Source organism: Belonocnema kinseyi, chromosome 2, assembly GCF_010883055.1.
Source record: "Belonocnema kinseyi isolate 2016_QV_RU_SX_M_011 chromosome 2, B_treatae_v1, whole genome shotgun sequence".
In the NCBI taxonomy this organism is placed as follows: Eukaryota; Metazoa; Arthropoda; class Insecta; order Hymenoptera; family Cynipidae; genus Belonocnema; species Belonocnema kinseyi.
The window spans coordinates 63,338,202-63,352,394 of NC_046658.1; the positions used below are offsets into that span (position 1 = coordinate 63,338,202).

The following is a 14,193-nucleotide window of genomic DNA, read 5'->3' on the forward strand; positions in this document are numbered from 1 at the left end:
CTCTAAAAGCGTTTCTTTCTTATCATAGAACAATTTTCGAAATAGAATAAGAGTTCTCGTTTAAAAATTATGATGCCACGTCAATAAGATCCAATTAATGCATTCATTCACGAATTCGTGACAATAAGCATTTCTTATAAAAATAATCGTTATTTCGACCGTTTAGATAGCTTGAGTAAGTTTAATTGGTGCATTATAGAAAGACAGAACACATTTCAAGTAGAAAAAGTAATTTTGGCGGGACCTCACATTTTGTAATCCTTCTATTTTGTATTACAATTCGAAAAACCTTAATTAAACGTTATTTCACCGAAAATTATACTACTAGGTATTAATGATCACGGATTTGATTCTTTTTATTAAGAAACGAAAGAGAGTTAAACAATTGTAAAGTTCTTGTTATATTTCTATGTATTATAATAAATAAATAATTTTTTCCACAGATTTTCCACGAGATTCCGACGAGCTCGATGATGCTAACAAATTACGATCCATTTTACTCACCACTGTTATCTCGACTGGATGCAGTGTTTTCTCGATTGGGTCACATGACAGAGGGATGTCGAGAATTTGCAGTCTGCGCCATGTATAGAAGTCCTGCTCGATATGCTCCTTACTCGAACCTAGTCTCTGCTCAATTATCAAGGGAATTGAATGAGCTTCGAAAACCCAGTTCAGATAATCCCGATGTTCTCCGATTCTTCCGATACATGAAAGCTGCAAAAGATGGTCAAGATGGTGTCAGATGTGAGGAAATTTATGCTAATTGCGAAGTTTCTCGTGATGATAGCTCCAGGCAAAATCAAGCCATGCTCGCAACTTATCAGGATATCGATAAGTTAGTGCACGCAAGAAAACTTTAAACAGTTTCTTAATTTCATAAGTGAAATTGAAAAATACTAAGAATTGACAAAACTATTTAAAGAGTGGGCAAGAGTGTTAATTTGACTCTACTAGAGAACAAAGTTAAGTGAATTTTCGACCTGATAAACAAAACTTTGTGTGAAACATTTGACAGGGACGAAAATTACAACAGGGCATAGTGTTAAAGAGAAAAGAAATTTTCTCCATTGTTAATAACAAATTATTGTGAATATTTAGATTTAAGCTCCATCCAATCATGAAAAGCGATCTTATTTATGAACTCATTTTGCTAATGCTACTCATAACATTGAGTGTAGGGTGTAGAGCACCTTAATACTTTTTAAGCTAGATTAAGATCCTCAAAGAGTGCGCTGCATGATGAAGATTTATTTTTAATTGATTGAGTCTAGAATAATTATTTATTGCTTTACCTTTAAATGAAGACATTAAAAATAGATTTCTAGTGTAAATGTCTAGTGTGTGCTTGAAGTTCACCTTTCGTATACTAATTTATTTTTGTTTTAAAAATGGGTGAAGTGTTTTTGTATACATTTTATTTATTTGTGTGTTTTGTTTTACTGTATGATTTGATGTCTACATTGTAGGTTTTAATGAACCTCCTCTTTTATGAATTTAGCAATGGTTTTATATAATTGTGACTGGATCATTGAATATCTACATCACTGATACTGACAATGATCATTTGTAATGTTCCGGAAGAAAAGGGCCAAATTTGTTGGGATGATTAAAGTATAGGCACAAATATCTGGATAATTTTCCTACATTTTGAGCCCAGAACAAACCTTCCACGTTGAAAACGAGTCACTAGGGCACTTTTCATTTTGGAACTTCGAAAACCAGCTTATCAAGAAAAATGCGTGTGAGATTGATGAGTGCCATAAGCGCACCAATATTATATTTAACCACTTTCGGCCAAATCCAAGCCATAAGTATAATGTTAATAAAAACCGATGTTTTCAACCTTCGTTCATAAAAGAGCAAATATCTACTACACTACGATCAACAAAATTTGCCCTTTTGTTGCTGAACGTCACATTTGATTAAAAATGGCAATTATAAAAAGGTAGAATCACACTTTAAATGCTGAATGTGCTTTCTGTGCATTTGTGAAAATGTTACTATATATATGTTAGAATTACAATTCTTTGAAACTATTGAAGGAAATAACATGAATATGAAGTCAATAAATTTTAGTGCTTTCTGATCGCAGTGAATCATTTTGATTATAAGGAAGTTGTCAGGAAATTAAGAACAGCATTGATTATGAACCAGAAGTCTTTCGTGTGGGGTTTCCCAGATTTTATTATTCGGAAGAAAAGCTTTCTCTTCAATATAAATATTATATAACTCCAATGAGTAAGCGTTCCAAGGAATGGGTTTCACCATATTTATTTGGGATGCTTCATGAAATTAAATTAGTCTTCACAATTGCTTTTTATTCTCATAAAGATTGATGCCTTATACCTGGAAAATATTTCTGACAATTATATTACTTCTGGAACGCTTAAAGCAATATCATAGAGACTCTCAGCATCCAACTTATGTTGGAGTGACACCTATTATATATATCTTTATATTACGTATTCGAAATATGTTTATGAAATATTAAGATGAAGACAAAGATACAGGAGAAGGTAAAGAGAAAATCGAATTAGCGATACGATGACGCACGTTGGAGTTGAAACACGAACCAAAGGAAAGTCCGGGATCACTCAAAGGCCTCTTATTGGTCTCCTTGGTTAGTGCTTCTCACTTCACCGGTTAAATTCTGCCTAGTTCCGGTCCTCTTTCATGGGATCACTTTCACTCTTTATTTTTGTATTTTATTCCCTCCTGCGCGACCCACGCGACTCTTTCTTTTCTCAGTCTTACTGTGCAGGACTGATATAAATCCCACGTACCAGAGTATAACTTCGGCAAATGTCAGGTTGCATTTGAACCATCTCGATGTCATTTTGAATTCGGAAATTTTTATCCTAAAAGTGTTTTTTTTTAAGAAATACTGCAGTTTTTTCAATTGTGAATGGTAAGCTTTCAGTTCTTCTGCTTTGCGACAATAAGTGATTGTGAATTTTGCGCCAAAAAAATTAAGTTAAAATAGAAATATTGGTTTATTTTTAAAATAGGGAAAGAATTACTTTTTTTTATGTTGCCAAAACAGCTGTGAAGAAGCAGTGAGGGTAATTTTTTGATAACTGACCCCTTTAGCTTGAAAATCACTGTTGTTGTTTTCCGAATTCATTAATAGTTTTGAGAATGCATTTTTTATCAAAATCAATATTCTTTAATACTAGTGCTATCATGTTCCAGTGTTTCCCACTTTATAACGAAATAAATATGTGTAGAGTAATATTTGAGAAATTAAATAAGAAAAGACGAATTGTAGATTCTATAAATTTATATTTGTCTCCTTAAATGTTATCCTCATGCAAAATAGTAAAAATCGTTGTCGCGGTAAATGAAAATCTTTAAAATAAAAGTTAAAAGGTCCCTTTAATAGAATAAGTAGAAATTGAAGACGAAATGAAAATATATTATGTTACATATTTAAAATTCTTGAGAAAGTGTTTAGCGTGAAAAATTCATGATCAGACCTCATAATCGTTGAATTAATCAGCCGCAACATATTTAAAGTAAGTTAATGAAAGCCTTGAGTCGCATAAAGAAAGTACATTCAACAAAGGAATTATTAAATTATATTTCAATCAGAAGCTTATCAGCACTTTACTTAAAATTCTTATGAATTCTTATTATCTAATGCATAACATCAAGTCTCCTAAAATTTCTGATTATTATGCAAATTAATATTTTTTGACCATTCGGCACCAAATTTTGAAAGAGAGTGATTATAAGTGACTTCAGTCACTAGATAAAAAAATGGCAACCGCCCATATGTCGACTTTTGATACATTCGTACTGTCATACTTTACAAATCCTAGTTTTACTGGAATTCTAGGCTCTTCTTTATACTTTTTAAAAACATTAAAAATAATAAACACAAAAATAGGCTATGTTAACTGCTGTCAATTGTAATACCTAGCAGCCAATTGATCCACCCATCAATTAGACAATCACGCTACTCGGACTTAATTACTTAAAAGGATGTGTTTCGTAACCATATGTGTGATAGTTGCAATATCCTACAGTTACATTTTCATATCCATTAAATATAAAAACTTCTGTGATGAAACTATTTTTTATAAAATTCACACAAGGCATATATTTGAATATCTGCACAGTTAAACAATGAAATGTGTAACTTTTATTATTCATCACTTCCTTATATCTAGAAAGCGTCTGGCATACTGTGACACCGTCTTATTGTAAATTGATTTTCTCAGAAATCAATAACTTTTTTCGATAAAACTTTTTTCCTCTATGTTTATCAACTGAACGTCTCAGAGATGTATCACTATCTTATTTTATTTTTTAGTATATTTTTCATTTGTCTTTTTGTTTCTTATCACCGTCTTAATTCGACTCAGACAGGGTAAAAAAGTGTCAACCCAAGGTGATCACCTTCGGATAATATTTTCTTATAACTAAAGAATTTTATTGCTATTTTAACCTTGAACAATGTTTTTTGCCTTTCCTCCACAACTGCCATTTTGTCAGTTACATCCTTTAGCCTTGTCACCCTTCAAATATAGTCGAAATAAATTGCCTACCGATTGAATAAAATTTTTTGCTATTTATAATAACATCGATTCTGGCTCATGATATGATATCAATTAAAAAAAAAAAACAATCTTGAATCGCATATGAATTATATGGTTACAATTGTAAACATTTTTGGCTACGTTTGCGTCTTCCTAATAAGGACTTTTGTCTTTAAAGCACATTAAAAACTGTATTTCATGAAAAATACGTAAAATTCTCTAGAGTAACACAAGATCCTGGTATTACGTAATATAAATTTTTTTGACGTGGCAGGGGTGTCGCGAATAATGAGATTCCAGAATTGCATATTGACGTCATTGAATTAGGGTGACAATAGTTAGAGACCATACTTTTTGGATGAATTTTCATTGACAAACCCTCCCCCTCCCCATTACATTGATAAATAGATTATAACTATGGATGAATTCTTATTTCTATTGAATCTTAAATGCTTCCCTAAAATATCCACAAAAATAATTGAACTCCTATACTTGTTATATAACCTTGTTGTAACAAAATTCGAAAATGCCACAAGCTAAAGATTATTTTACAAACCCCGATAAATTCTTGGCACCATAAGAATTGAAGTAAATTATATATTTTACAACTAAATTTGACACTATTCTGCTCAAGTTGTAAATGTCTTTATTCGCAAAAATGATAGTAGGATTAAAATACTATGAGTCAAATTCGATAAATGTTCGCATTTTCTTAGAATTTAACGGAAATTAGAGGGTGAGCCAATCCTCGGATCAGTGCCAATGACCAGTGCTCATACCCCATATAAAAATAAATAAAAAAAATGGATGTAATTTTATATCAGGTGAATTTTTGCAATTTAATTTGCATTTCAGAAGGAAAAATTTCGATTTCTTCATGCTGGAAGAAAAATAGGATAAATTACAAATATTCTTGTGCAGAACTATATTTATAGCAACAGTGTCAAGTTTTAATAAAAAGTCATATAAATTTTTAAGATGAATCCTTGAGCTGAATTAAATATTTAATATAAGCGATGGATGTATAACCCTTTTTAAGAATTATTCTATTAGGATGAAATAAATGTAATAGATAAGATCAGCAGCGTGGCTTAAAAGGTATTGTGCTGGAGTAACATGACCTAAAAAGTGAAAATATTCAAACATAATTCTTCAATTTAGAATTTTAAAATCGTGTAACGGATATGTAAAATTAAGTATGTTATAAAAAACGATGCACGTTTTATCCTTCCTTAAACCAAAAGTAGATCAATTATTATTTTTAATGAATCTATAATTAAATATGTTAATAATTATACTTTAGTGAAAATATTTATTATGACGGAATTTCCAAAAATTATTTTTGAATAAATAGCTTGAAAGCTTTTGAAAAACATTCTTTCTTTCACTTTCATACATTTTTCACAAAATCATTTGTATTTTTCTGAAAAGAAAGATTTCATTAACGTTGAATATTAGTAGATTTAAATTATTTTTATAAATTTCGCCAATTTTTTATATATTTCATTAATAATTAGTTGAATAATTTAAAATATAAGAATGATAAATATAAAAATTATACTTCATACTCACTTTTATAAATTTGTTACTACAAAACGCGTGTTTTTTTTAAAAGCTTGAAAATAATTAACATAAATCATTCAATATTTTATTGCAATGAAAATTTTGGAATGAAACACTATAAAAGAAATATATTATAATAAAATAAATGTGAATCGATGAAAATCTGAATTTTGGAACTGACTTTGACAATGTTAAAATCAATGTCACTTTTGGGATAGAAAAGATATATTCAGAAGGTTTAAACCAAATACTCTAAAATTCAGAAAATTTATTAAATTGAACAATTATTCAATTTAAGTAATTAAGCATATAATAATTCAAAGTTTTTGGCCCTTGTAAAAACAATACGGTTTGTAACCATACTTTAAAAGAGATATTTTGTAAGCATAAACAATTTTTGCCTAATCATTTTTATATTTAAACTCTAAAACTTTTTTTCTAAACTTTTCTAATCGTATATTTACTACCTAATCTTTGGTCATTAGGGCCATTTAAGGAAGAAGAATTTTCAAATCTGAACACGGGCACTAGCCTAAGTTTTAGATTTTAGTCAACAAATTCTTGAAAAGAACTTTTAATTCGAATATGAATTAGAGGTTCTCTATTAGATTTTTGTATGTTTTTATTTTCTGTACGGCTTCAAAATGAATGTATTAAGTATTTACTAATAGGCACACCCTGTTCAAATTCTGACAGAGGAATCTGAAGTAGCAAGATAAAATTATTATTTTCCCTATAAATGAGCACACCCTGTTCAAATTCTGACAGAGGAATCTGAAATAGCAAGATAAAATTATTATTTTCCCTATAAATGAGTTAAAACAAATTTCATTGAATGATAAACAATGACTATAATGTAAAAGAAAATAATTTCATATTCATAACAATTTAATACATGCATTTTAAAAGTATTGATATAATAAGAATAAAAAAAATTTAATAAAGAATTGGGGACCTCTAAGTCAGATCCGATTTTTAATTTCTTGATTACAAAAGCCACACATTTTTCCACATATGAAATAAATGACCCTGAATTATTAACAGAAGCCTAAAATTTACGAAATAAAATGTATTTATGATTAAACAAACAGTATCTAATAAATGAAGATATGCAAATAATATAGTAAATTAAATTTGAAGTAGATCATGTGTTGTAAAGTAGATTACACGTCGCATACTTATCACTCAAAGGTATCATCTCCAGGCGCTAATTCATGTAATTAGGAGCTTTTACAATACAATCGTAGACCACGTGAGTCGAAAGTATATTTTAAATAATATCACACATTGTGGGATCGAATGTGGAAAAGATGCGCGCGCGTTAGGAATGCGAGTCATTGGACCCAGTTTGTCTTTGGGTGAATTTGATTGGTTGGCCTTATAACGGAACTTCGTAACCATAAGCGCGCCGGTTCCGCTGACAGTCAGCCTGCTAAACGCCTGCCGCGGTTTGTGATCAACGTTTCGAAGTTTTTCTTTCTTCAAGTAAAAGTACATCAACTTGAATATGAGGCTTTTCACGTTTTGGTAAGAATGCACTTTCAACTTTCATTTAAGAACAATTTTAATCTGCATTCATATTTCTTAGATGTTATTAAACTGCTGTAAAAAATATAAATACAGTGTTTAAATATTTTTTATCGAACTTATAATATTTTTCTAATAAAATAAAAAAAATTTTCACGATTTTTTTGTTAGTAATGAAATAACATCGGTACGTATATGAAACAGCGATTTGATTGAAAAGGCTCACTATAGGAACTTGATAAATGTGGTTTTATGATTGAGTGTTGATATATCAAACTACTTCGTTATTGAAGAGATTCTTCTTTCATTCGGTGGTAAAACGTTCTTGAAATATAATTCAGAGTCGATAATACTGTTTCAGATCTAACGTCGAGAAAGCAGAATGCGACTAGCACAACTACTGCTAACATGGACTTTTACTCTGTCGGTAATCCTGATCTTGGTAGATGGTCAAGCTGGCAGCAGAGTCACTTTTCAGGATGATACTTCGGAAGGAAGTTCTGCAGCAAGTGGTTAGTGTCTCTCCTTGTCCATTCAAATTATTTTTACTCATTTTATATATTTTATTACTATTTAATATTTTGTTACAACAATTTACAAGGCTAATTATATGTTTATCACAATTTAACAATAACATTATAATAATAATTTGTGTCATGACAGTGTTTCTGAAAATCATTGTCCACAATCGCATCTACTTTTAAGGCCGTGTGACGAGTGGGTCACGTGACCGGATTCCTACCTTACCGACGCTTTACTTATGTCCTAACTTATTTTCCCGTAAAGCACCACATTGCGTTGAAAATTTGGGATAATAAATAAGAAGCACTAAGAAAGGTGGGTCTGGTCCTAAATTTTAAAATGATGAAAAAAGCAAGAAAATATTGTTCATTAAAAAAACTTTTTTCATAATCATAAAAATTTTGGACCAAAGCCGCCTTTCTTAGTGCTTCTTATTTATTATTCCAAAATTTCCACTCGATGTGGGGCTTCGTGTGAAAATAAGTTAGGAAATAAAATTAATGTCGGTAAGTTGGAAAACTTGTCACGTGACCCACTCAATGATTGGTAAGTGAAAGTGAATAATTATAGTTAGGCATGTGATTACTATCAGTAGAACTATTCATTTGGATGAAAAATATATTCTAGATTTTGTACTTTTGCAATAATTGTGGAAAAAAGTAACTATTTGTTTGTTTACAATTGTTTTAAATTTTCTCTTAATTTTATAACATTCTTTTTTAAATTTTATTGAGTAACGATACTTAATGCCTCACTTTTCACAGAAACTGGTTATATATTATGTACATAAGTACAAATTACATGTAATAAAATCTCACGATAGTATATGCTAACTATGGTTTTCAGGCTCAAGTGTAAGAAGGAAGGCATTTGTTAGGTTTTATTTTCAGTACGAACAACTTGATATAACAAAAGTTGGAGGAAAATGCTGAAAATAAAATATAAACCACAAAATGCACAGTTGGGTGGTCCGTATTTTTTTCTTTAAATTTGCATGCATATTGCTCCACATTTAATCAAATCCACACAAAAATAAATGTTAAAAAAATTAGATTAATAGGTTCTTCAAACACCATGTGTGAAAAATCGAGTTTTTCAAGTTTTTGGCACTAATTATAATTTTTTTCGTTTTTTTTTTTTTTAACAAATGTGTTTAATATAAAAAGTATTACCTTTTATTGATAATCAGATGTTTAAATAAATTGTTCAAACAATTAATTATTCTTTATAGCATTTTTCTCTTAGAATAGATTTAAAAAATCTCGATCTTCCCAAAATTTTCAACCAGCTTTTAATTTTTTAGTTATAGCGAGGCAATAGTCAATTAAATTTAACATAAATAGTTGTTTAAAAAAATTGTTATTCAAATGAACGAAAATAATTGTTTGAATAATTTTTTTTCAAACAATATTCTCTCCAAATAATGTTAGAATGTTACTGTTTTTTTTTTGTAGAAATATTTCTTTTTCGTCAACTTTTACCTTACTTTGGATGAAGTAATGATTGATACAATTTAACAAACCTAATTGTTTAAAAAAATTAGAATTGCTTATAACTCTCTTCTCCTATTGTGATGCTAGATAATAGCGGTTTTTCTAAAGTCTTCCACTTTTGATTAACTTTTCACGAAGAGTGAGGTAATATTTGATACAGTTTAGCAAACGTTATTGTTCCAGCAAATTATTATTGTCCATAACTTGTGGTTTTTTCTGAAATTTTGAACTTTTTCGTCAATATTTACTTAGTGAGATAATAATCAATGCAAGTTAACATAACCTATATTTTTAAACATTTTATCATGGTTTACAAGTATCTTCTCTTAGAATAATGTTGAAAAAGTTGCAGGTTTTTCTGAAATATTAAGTTTTCCTTTGACTTTTTAATAAGGACAAAATCGATACCTGCATGCTATACTCTCCTATACGAGTTTAATAGTCGAAAATCTCCAATGTCGTATTGTTTTGACACTTCATGCACTAAACGAGATGGGGAGAGTTTAGGCTGCTAACACTAAATTGGTGAGTATAGAATGGTTGTACCGAAATAATAAATGTTATTCTCAATATTAATTTGATCAAAAAGTCTCGTAATTACTACTTACACAAAAATTTATATTCAATATGATCCATATAAAAAAATTAAAGAATATTTCAAATATCTGTCTGATTTCAGAAAAACAAATTAAGAGAATATTTTAGAGAAAATTGCAATTTTCTAGCATTATTCAAAGAGAATATTATCTACATTCTAAGAGAAAATTGCAAAAAAGAAATTAATTGTTTTCGAAATTTACGTCATCCTAGTATTAGTATAATGTAGTAACTCATATATCAGAAATAATTTGTATTTAAAAAACTCAAAATTATCATAATTAACACTAGAAACTCGCAAAATCCACCTCTTCTCTTGTGGGGGCGATATTAAAAAAAATAATTATTCATTTGTGTCTTATAGCTAATTGTAAGTAGAAATTTTGAGCTATAACTCAATTAATTAAATCTGGAGTATTCTGCATAAAATTTACAAAAACCACTTCTTTTCTTATGGGAAATATGTTGTTTTAATTCGACCTTATACATTGAGACTTCTGATTTCAGGCGTTACGGCTTGGAACTTAGACTCACGGTAAAGATTTGGAAGTACAGAAAAAATCTTAGAACTTAGTAATATAATAAAATAATTAAGTTTCACAAAAAAACTAAATTTAAATATTTCAGATAAAACATGTAAGGGCATGTGATAATAACCAAAACAAATTTATTGAGCTAAATAAAAATTGTATGCATGTGCATTATTTTGAGGTTAGGGTCACTTTTCAGCTCTTTGTCATTATAATAATGCAGTTCTCTGTCGTACCAATACTGTCGGTAAGCACTCTAGAATAATTATGGGAGAGAATTGTAACATACATAACCTCGAAATATACACACAAGTTTTTAGCAAAATCAAAATTTGTTGGAATGAACCCACAAAAAAGTATACAAGCAAGTCCGATAGCATGTTCCTTATTATTTCTTAAATTTTGAAGACAAAATATTTATTGTTCTAGGAAAAAAGCCGGGGGAATCTAACACTGATAAAATCGATAGGAATTCCTAAGCGCTATGCAAATTAATCAAATTTACCAAAATTGATTTTTTTTTTAATTTGAAAGAACAAGCTGATAAGAAAATTAATACAGCCGTTTGAATGATTTTGAATGCTTCTCAATGGCTTTTGTATTACATGAGGAGAAAATCTTTTACTGATTGTACAACTCATTTTGAAAATAGAATCTCTTCGATTGCTCCTACTATAGTTATCATATCACCATGCTCCCATTCATAATAAACATTCACATTCAGAAAGCCGACTGCACCACGGTCGGTAGATTTAAAAGAGATTGCACTACCTCCTCCTGTGAAAATCACTTCTCATAACTAAACCGCAACTCCACATTACTTCGTCATATTAATAAATAGCACATATCAGAGCATTTTACGCTTTCTCTTCATGTCCCCATTTTATCCTTTATACTTTACTTTTTTAGAGGAGGCGCCGAGTTTTGAAAACCAAGGTTCAGAAGGTCGACAATCGGTAAATAGAACAAGACAGGGGAAGGATCTTTTCGATTGGATAGGTCTTGGTACTGGACGTCATGTCGATCCTTACTTGGCAAGGGCAAATGAAGCTTGTCTAAATGGTGACTTTGCAGAATGCTTCAAATCCCGCGCACTCAACACCTTTTCTGAATTTTTTGATCAGCCGGAATACAGTCTCAGCGAAAATGTTAAAGTTATCAGAATGCCTAGGGACATTGTTCAGAATGTAAATAAACAACCTTACGAATATGCGAGTTCTGCTAGGTAAGTCATCATACATTTTGACGAAGAAAAAAAAGTTTGAGAGCAAATTAATTTTGTAAGAATTAAATACTTATCCAATAAATTTGTACAAAAGAATAATGGTTTGTTTACATAGAAAGTTATTATGCACTCAGATATTGATAAGACATTTTTTTTTAGATCAGACGATTCAGAATGGGACCAATTAATAAAATTTGCAGCAAGAAAAGCAGAAAAATTTGTGAAGACTGTAGCATTCAAAGTGGATATTCCATCTTGGGTTGTTGGTGAGAATGAAGTTTATGCTCCTAGATTCATAGACGAGATTGCGGATGAAATTGACACCATTGAAAATAAGAAAGACACTCTGTTTTGTAAGTATCACTCTAAATTCATATGAAATATAGCGGAGATAAAATGCCAAAATTAATCGCATCGTTTGGGCCCAGGGTAACAATTCGTGGGTTGGTATCTGAAAAGACAAAAAAAAAAGAAATGTTCAAATCGGTCAATATCCACGTTGCACTTGATTTGAACTGAACCCAAAAGGTCCTGCAACTCCTTGGGGGTTTCTGTTCTCATTACTCTTGATGCCTCAGGATCATTTTGTGATCAAAATGAACAAAATCGTTAAAAGCGTCATTGAAAAAATGTAATTTCTTGATATTTAGGGGGCTTATTAAGTCTAGTTTTCTGGAAATAACATTCAAGTGGAACAAACTGTTTTTTTTTCAGCTAACAAGAGGATCTTTATATTAAGCATCTTGCTATAACTAAATCTTTTAAAAATGCTTAAAACTAGGTAAAAAAGTTAGTTATTTTTATAATTGCTCCTTTATGATACATTCTGAACCTAGGATGCTAGGAAGCTAGCTTCACGACAACTAAAGGATGTAACAATTCCTACATTTCCAAAAAAATATCGAACATTGCACCTCCAATGCTTTACGAAATATAGCTATCAAAAGTTATTTTTCATCATAAAATTTTAATAAAAAATGTTCCATTGCATTTTTTTCTAAAATATCTCACTTTCGGTGACTCACATTTTAAAGCTTAAAAAAATTAATTAAAGTAGACTTAATTTCCTAAAATATTAAAGAAAATAAAAGGCTTTAGCTCTAATTAAACTGCAGTTATAGCTTCATAAATAGGACTTTCTTTTATAGAACTTATATAGCAGTTAGTTTTCTTATGAAATTTCTTGCTCCTGCTTCACTATACCGCATATTAATATCTATTATTGGGCATGTAATTTTCGATTCTTTTAGTTTTGCAAAGAACTGTATGCTTCTTACTTATTCTAAAACATTTCTACGCAGTAGGATTCACGAGAAAGGTGCAATTTTGAAAAAATTTAGTTTCTTAAATATTTTCGAGCTATTTTTTATCATTTGAAAGGGTTTTGGTTATCGTAGGATATTTGGCATAAACACCTCTTCTAAGGTGTCAAAATAAAGAGTTTATGCCAATAATTCACTACGTCAATGTTATTTCCACAAAGCTATACTTATTAAGCAATGCAAAAAAAAAGAATAACATTTTTTCAAAAATGGATCCAAACGATTTTTTTTCATTTGGGTCGTTAAATGATTTTGAATGTTAATGATTCGAATTTTTTAAATAAGAAAATTTCTATGGGTTCGAAAACTATCACAAATTTACTGTACCTACATTTTTTCCTATTTATTTTGAAAATGCTTAAAAGACGTGTTTACACATCTAACAATAAGAAGTCGATTCCACTCTAAACGGACCACCCTCACCCACGTACTATCCCCTGCCAACCCTCAAATACTGAAAATGCCATTACTTGCTAAAAGCATTTTTGGAGAGTTTTGGCACTGCCAAACTTGTATTTCCTTGATAAAATACACTGTCAACCCCCTATTAACTACCTCTACACTTATTTAGCATTTTTGCCTTTTCACGACCTTTTAGCGGGAGGAGAGGGTAGTTTTACTTTCTATTCGTTTGCGGGGTATATAAATCTGAAATATCATAACTGGACCAGCAGACTTGATAAGGGTAACCTAGGGGTTTTGGATTTGGAGTGACTGATAAAGAAATCAAGAAAAATAGACAGATGGGTTTTTGGGGTTTCTGCATCCGAATTCGGGATTTGTTTAACCACTTGGTGTCAGTTAGAAGTCATTTCAAGGTCAACTAAATATTACTTCACGGTTAGACTGAAAAAATGCCGCGTAATAAAT

General features: G+C 30.2%; 2 protein-coding genes across 6 annotated transcripts in view; both read left to right on the forward strand.

Moving 5' to 3' along the window:
- LOC117167042 overlaps window positions 1-2,563 on the forward strand; it is a 34,029-nt gene extending 31,466 nt beyond the window's left edge. For all 4 annotated transcript variants that reach the window (XM_033351616.1, XM_033351615.1, XM_033351614.1 and 1 more), the window contains one exon: window positions 444-2,563. In XM_033351616.1, the coding sequence (XP_033207507.1) occupies window positions 444-863 (420 nt within the window). In that variant the 3' untranslated portion in view covers window positions 864-2,563. The remainder of the gene's footprint in view (window positions 1-443) is intronic.
- A 237-nt stretch (window positions 2,564-2,800) lies between these two features.
- LOC117167044 overlaps window positions 2,801-14,193 on the forward strand; it is an 18,745-nt gene continuing 7,352 nt past the window's right edge. The window contains exons 1-4 of one of the 2 annotated variants that reach the window (XM_033351618.1): window positions 2,801-2,911; window positions 7,996-8,146; window positions 11,686-12,001; window positions 12,161-12,354. In XM_033351618.1, the coding sequence (XP_033207509.1) occupies window positions 8,017-8,146; window positions 11,686-12,001; window positions 12,161-12,354 (640 nt within the window). In that variant the 5' untranslated portion in view covers window positions 2,801-2,911; window positions 7,996-8,016. Of the gene's footprint in view, window positions 2,912-7,536; window positions 7,635-7,995; window positions 8,147-11,685; window positions 12,002-12,160; window positions 12,355-14,193 lie in introns of those variants that run through there. The other variant, XM_033351619.1, reaches the window with a different exon arrangement.